At 48.3% G+C, this 6,000-nt stretch overlaps 1 protein-coding gene across 1 annotated transcript in view; it reads left to right on the top strand.

The window, feature by feature from the left end:
• The window catches only part of dok2 (docking protein 2), an 18,512-nt gene extending 14,055 nt beyond the window's left edge, over nt 1-4,457 (top strand). Inside the window, exons 7-8 of the mRNA XM_030059507.1 lie at nt 2,172-2,285; nt 3,174-4,457. Of these exons, the coding sequence (XP_029915367.1) occupies nt 2,172-2,285; nt 3,174-3,950 (891 nt within the window). The 3' untranslated portion in view covers nt 3,951-4,457. The remainder of the gene's footprint in view (nt 1-2,171; nt 2,286-3,173) is intronic.
• The last annotated feature ends 1,543 nt before the right edge of the window (nt 4,458-6,000 follow it).

Genomic DNA, 6,000 nt, shown 5'->3' with positions numbered 1-6,000 from the left:
TCAGTCCAGTTAGTCCTGACCAGTTGAGCCTCCTGTGGTCAGAGGGTCAGTCCCAGGGCCGGCCCTTCCTATGTTGGCGCCCTAGGCGAAATTACTCTCTTGCGCCCCTCCACCGCTAAGATCACTTTTTCATCTAGCGCCATCATCATGTCACATCAGGCTATTTGGGCTCGTTAATGTTGAATTGGATATTTCCATTAATGGTGCAATTGTTAAAATAGTGTTCAATTATGTTTGGACTCCTCTTTGCAGGGATGGTGGCGTGCGTTTCGCAACAGGTGCGTTTTTGCGCAGACGTATGCCTAACGTCGGTTGTAACAATAACAATAATAATAAAAGTATACTGTTAACTTACCATACATCGGTCATCGGTAGGCTACATCTGTCACACTGTGTCCGCTTTGGGTGGAGATAAAAGGCAGGTGGATCAGGAGGCAGCAGGGAGAGGTAGGCTATTTCTCCAGGGAGGCCACCGGACACAGGGGGTTACCCGGCTGCTCATAGATGAATCCCCTCAGGCTTTCTATGTTTTTTCGGCAGCATCTTTGTGATTTTTTGTGCATTCAGCGTGACATATTTTGGGCCATTTTCGTCTTGGCGTATGCTGAAAGAGTCGGGCTTTACGGTTGCCCTCGTTCGCCCTGCGTCCCATATGAAGCTTCACGTCAAACCAGACTTTACAGTCAAGCCCCCAAGGTGTGTCTGAACTTCGTGCCTGAAAGTGCTTCATCTTCTGGCAGTCTGCCTCGGTTATGGCTTGGTGGTGGGAAGATTTGTCACGTCCTTCTCGGCGGAGTTTCTTTACCACACCGGCGAAAACATTGATGCTGGTGGTGAATTCAGCGTCTTTTAACAGACACCAAGCAGCTCCTCCAACCACTCATCCAGGCTCAGGCCACCCAGCAAATCAAAATTCACTACAAAGTCTGACATTTCGTTTACAAAAGTCTTGAAACAAATGTGACCTAACGAGTGAGCTGAGTGCAGAGTAGTTGGTTGCTAGGCAACGCCATGTCCGTTTACAGTGGCACAGGGATATTTTGTGCTGCGGTCTGCCAGCGGGTTACACTGATTTTACAACGGAACGCGGCTCAGCCAATCACATTTAAGGATGGGAAGCACCCGTTTTATAAACAACGGATAAAACGCACACACGGCATAAAAAGGTCCAAGTTATTTTGGTTACAGCTTATTCAGAATAATAAATCTATCATAGGCTATTAAGTGCAGCAGAAATGGTCCCAGTTATTTTTGTTACTGTGGCTTGGCTTGCTGACATGACTGAGGGGATGAAGGAGGAGGAGGAGGACTGGCGTTGCTTTGGGAGCGGGGCCGGACGGCTGAGCTCACCGGTAAACTAGAACTCGCACTCGTAACATTTAAATCAAGTGGTGGAATGGCCGCAGGAGTTTCCTCCTGCTCAACACGGCGTTGTTTGGTGAAAAAGCCAAGTAAACTGCTCTGTTTCGCCATAATAAACTCCGTCTCTCTTTTTTCACTTACCTGTACATATTTCTTTCTTCCTGAGTCGGGGAGGGACCGTTTGCGCGCAAACTAACTCATTCATTTGATTGGGTCACATGCTGATGACGCAGCCTGGGGGCGGGCACTCACGTATGATAGAAAGCTGCTGATTGACTGAGAAGCTAGTTTCACATGAGCTCTGCTAAGGCTGGCATGGCTGGCTGGATGAACATTTTAATCCCGAAAACATATTGTTCTGATTGGGTGGGCCTGGCTCAAAATGGCGCCGCCTATGCGGTAGAACAACCGGTGCCAGCGTCCCTCTGGCCGCTAGCGGCGCCCCTCCAGCAGATGGCGCCCTTAGCATTTGCCTATACTGCCTATGCCACGGGCCGGCCCTGGTCAGTCCAGCTCCATCAGGGTGAACCAACAACCTGATGCTGAGCAGATTCTCTTGTTTGTGTTTCGACCAGGCGCCGGGACGGGGCGTCAGCGGCTCAAAATGTGCACCTCAGGAAAACATCTGAATTTGTAATCTCTACTGAACTTTATACTTTTCCGGTACCTCATGACTATTTCCAGAACATAATATACGTTTTTGAATTCTCCAGGTGTTTTCCAGAACTGGAAACCTAGTCCATAATTTTCCAGGATTTCCAGGATGTGTGGGAAGCCTGGCCTCAGCTGGTTTTGTTGTGTGTGTGCAGGCAGAGGAGGCCGTGTACAGCATGGTGAAGGACGCCCCGAGTCTCCAGCTGCTTCATCCCAAAGACAGAGAGAAAGAGAGCTGCTCGCCTCCGCTGCAGCAGCGCCACCTGCAGGTAGGAGGCACAGCCTGGTGGTGCAGAGTAGGAGACATACCCTGCGTTCCAAATCGCATACTTATACTTTTTACTTTTAGTATGTACTGCAGCTGCCCTTACAAAGTATGTAGTTTAGTATGTATTGGGACATACTAATTCTTTTTTTCCCTACTAAATAGTATGGTAGTATGGGTATTGGAACGCAGGGTCAGTCTGCTCTTCCACAGCCCTCCACAAACACTCCAGAGTAAAAAGTGAAAATATCAAACAATAACAGTTGTTGTTATCTGAAAGTCCAGCCCCCAAGTTCTGGCCCTTGGACAAATGTAGATGATGACCCCTGATTTAGAAGGTAAAGACACGTTGGTATGAAAAGCCAAGTGTTGTGGTCACATGACCGACACATCAGCTTCAGATTATTAGGAAGAAGAAGAAGAAGAAGATCAAAGTCAGTTTGACTGACGAGTCCATGATGATCATCTTTGGCAGAATGACTCGGCTGTTTTCCACAGTCCAGGGTTTAAATAAAAGCAAAAACAAAAAATGTAATTCAACAACGCACCATGCTGTAAAACACAGTACTTAAAGAATCATAGCATTCACCCTGATGTCAGGACAGGTGGACAGGTGGACAGGTAGACAGGAGGGGTGAGGTATTTACAGACTATAGAGCCATGGAGCCATGGAACCAAAAACTCCACCAGGTGATGTCACTGATTAGCTCCTCCTCTCTGCGTGAAGGTGAGGTGATCAGTGAACTCATCTCTGGAGTTTTTGGCTGGAATGAAAACCTGCAGCCTCTTGGTCTTGCATGACACCTGGTTTGACGCGAGCTAAAGAGCATCTAGAGCTGCAGGAACAATTCTGCTCTCTCTGACGCTTCCTCTTCTTCTTCTTCCTCTCCAGTCTCGTTTGGAGCCTCCGGTTGACAAGGCGTTGACAGGAGTGAAGAGTTTGAACCTGGACACTCGAGGACATCCTGCTCCACGTAAGAACCAGGTGAAGATGATCTCCAGCTGCCCTCTTCCCCACAGCGGCTCCGACCCAGACCTGAGCGCCAGCCCCGCCCTCAACCCCCGCCTCAGCCCCAAACTGAGCGCCAACGCCAACCAGACGTACTCCGAGATCACCCTGCCCGGCGCCGCCCCCCTGCCCTCGCAGGAGCCTGAGTACTCGCTCCCGTTCGACACCATCGCCAAGAGCGTCATATCCGACATCCTGAAGTCCCATCAGGCGCTCGGGCTGGAGGGGGCGGAGTCAGGCGCTGACCCGCTCTACGACAGCATTGACGAATCGCAGATCAGGGCCGTCCTCCAAGGCCGAGCCGCCGGCGCCTCCAGGGAGACCTACAGGAAGGCGGACCACATCTACGACGAGCCCGAGGGCTGCGCCGCCCCCGCTGGACAGAAGCCATCGGTTCTCCCCTCGGTTTACGACGACCCCACAGAGATGAAAGGTAACGCCTGGAGGATTATGGGAACTGTAGCGGACCCTAAAGGTCACGAGTACCCATACAACCCCCGGGTGGACGACTACGCTGTGCCCAAGAAACCTCAGAGGGCATTTCCTCCTCAGAAAATCACCAACAAAGAAGAAAAGGAGGAGGAGAGGGAGGAAGAGGAGGAAGAGGAGGAGGAAGAGGAGGGTTCACCATACGATAACGTGATGGTGAAGACGATGTAGAAGAAATGAGGACAAACACACACACACACACACACACACACACACACACACAGACACACTGAATGCTAGCTAGATGCTGTCTTCATAGCTTCACCTCACCCAGCAGGAGTTTGGAGAAATCCTTGAACAAGACGTTGCTGGGGCAACAGCAGCTCTGATTGGCTGTCAGTTTGAAGGAAAATTCTCCCACAATCCCCCTGTGGAAACTCCAGGTGCTTCAGGTTTGTTTTTCTGCCCAGGTGGAGCAAGTTTCCACTGTTAGCTTCGCCACGAGGCAGCTACTCCGCTGAGAAAATTCCACTGATTCTAAAAACTCTTTCAAATGAAAAATGAACATTGAGCAGCGATAATTTCAGCTGCTGCAGAGTGTCAAGGTTTATTTGGCGAGCTAGCTCAGGTAGCATCTCTGTAGCTCCTGATGATCGGGAAAGGTCACAGGTCACACAGGTTACAGAGGAGAACCGCGTCCATGTTTTGAAACTCACTGAAATTATTTCCATAAATTTGTCTCCTGGATTGTATTTTAATGTGATCTTACAATAAATCTACTTCTTCTGATGTGTCTCAAAGCATTTATTTTTATCTGAGGGTTTGTTTGTGGCGACGCAAACGCCTGTGTGCAACGAGCAGCCGCTGCTTCAGAAGCTCCACATTTCTCTGAGCTCAGAGGAAGGAAATGTGGAACATTTAGGAAGCAGATGATTGGTTCTCCTGTGGTTCTGCAGCCAGTCAGCAGCACAGAGCCTCAATGCCAGTGCTAATCTGCTCACACTCACAGCATTTTACAGCCATGGATTATAATCTCAGTTTATAATCCTGTCTGCAGCAGAAATATAGACAGGAACAGTCCAGTTACTGATCAATATCTGGATCAAATGGACTGATCAGTTTAGAGCCCCACTGACCCACACAGATTCTGCTCTGTTTAGCTCAGTGCTGCCCCCGCTGGACACAACACTGACCTGCAGGCTGTTTAGCTCAGTGCTGCCCCCGCTGGACACAACACTGACCTGCAGGCTGTGTCTGTCTAACAGGTTTTGGTCGGACTGTTCTGTGGGCTGGGACAGTTACAAAGTGTTTCACAGAGGGAAAAAATAAAATAAAATAAAAAATTAAAATGGTTTTCCAGGTGAAAGATGTGACTGGACAAGCTCTGTGATTTGATGCTCCAAAAAAATAAATGACCGAGGAGCAGATTTCTGCTTCATTAGAACTGAGCTGAAGGAAAATTTTCAACATCCAGTTGTTTTTAATATCAGTCAGAACTGACAATGAACTGGTTACGGGAAAACGACAAACACAAAACTTCCTGTTGGACAAATATGAGTTTTTTTTTTAAAGTCAGTAATTTGACTTTTTGCTTGATTTTTGTCCTTCACTGCATTTTAAATCACTGTGATATTATCACATCTGTGTTATAGTGCCACCTCCTGGTCACAGGCCTTGTACAACAACAATACAGACACTGAACTGCAAACTCTTACAGCACTGGACAAAAAAAAAAAAAAAAAAGCTCTCACCAGAATTGCAATATTATCGAAAAATACAACTCACTGTGCTTTGATGTTTGTGTGTGTGTGTGTGTGTGTGTGTGTATGAGCAGTGTGTTTTTACTTTAGATTTCAACTCCCGACCCCGAAAACAATTTATTCCAAAAGCTCAGGGTGAAGCAGGACGTGGGGATCAGCGGCGAGGCGAGGCTGATGTACAAAACTCTGCTCCAAACATGTGACCTATGACCTTTCAGCTGCAGCACCTAAACAGTGGAACACCAGGCTTACAGAGATCAGTGTGTTTTAATCAGTTTAAAAGTGATGGGGTGATGACGCTCTCACACCTGTCCTGCAGGTAAAACCCCGTGTGACGCCCGCTCAGGCAGGGCAGCCCGGGTTTGGCATTTTGATAAAAACATTCAAGCTGATCAGCAACTATGAAATATCCAGCTTCACAAAGGAAAGTATATTCAGGCTCGTCTCCTGTGTAGAAGACAAGCGGCCGCACAGCTGCTGCATCCTGCATCATATCAACAGTTTCTTATCATGTGGACAGC

The sequence above is a fragment of the Myripristis murdjan genome, chromosome 9 (genome assembly GCF_902150065.1).
Source record: "Myripristis murdjan chromosome 9, fMyrMur1.1, whole genome shotgun sequence".
In the NCBI taxonomy this organism is placed as follows: domain Eukaryota; kingdom Metazoa; phylum Chordata; class Actinopteri; order Holocentriformes; family Holocentridae; genus Myripristis; species Myripristis murdjan.
Note: the sequence above shows the minus strand (reverse complement) of the source record. Positions and strands in the feature narration are given on the sequence as shown.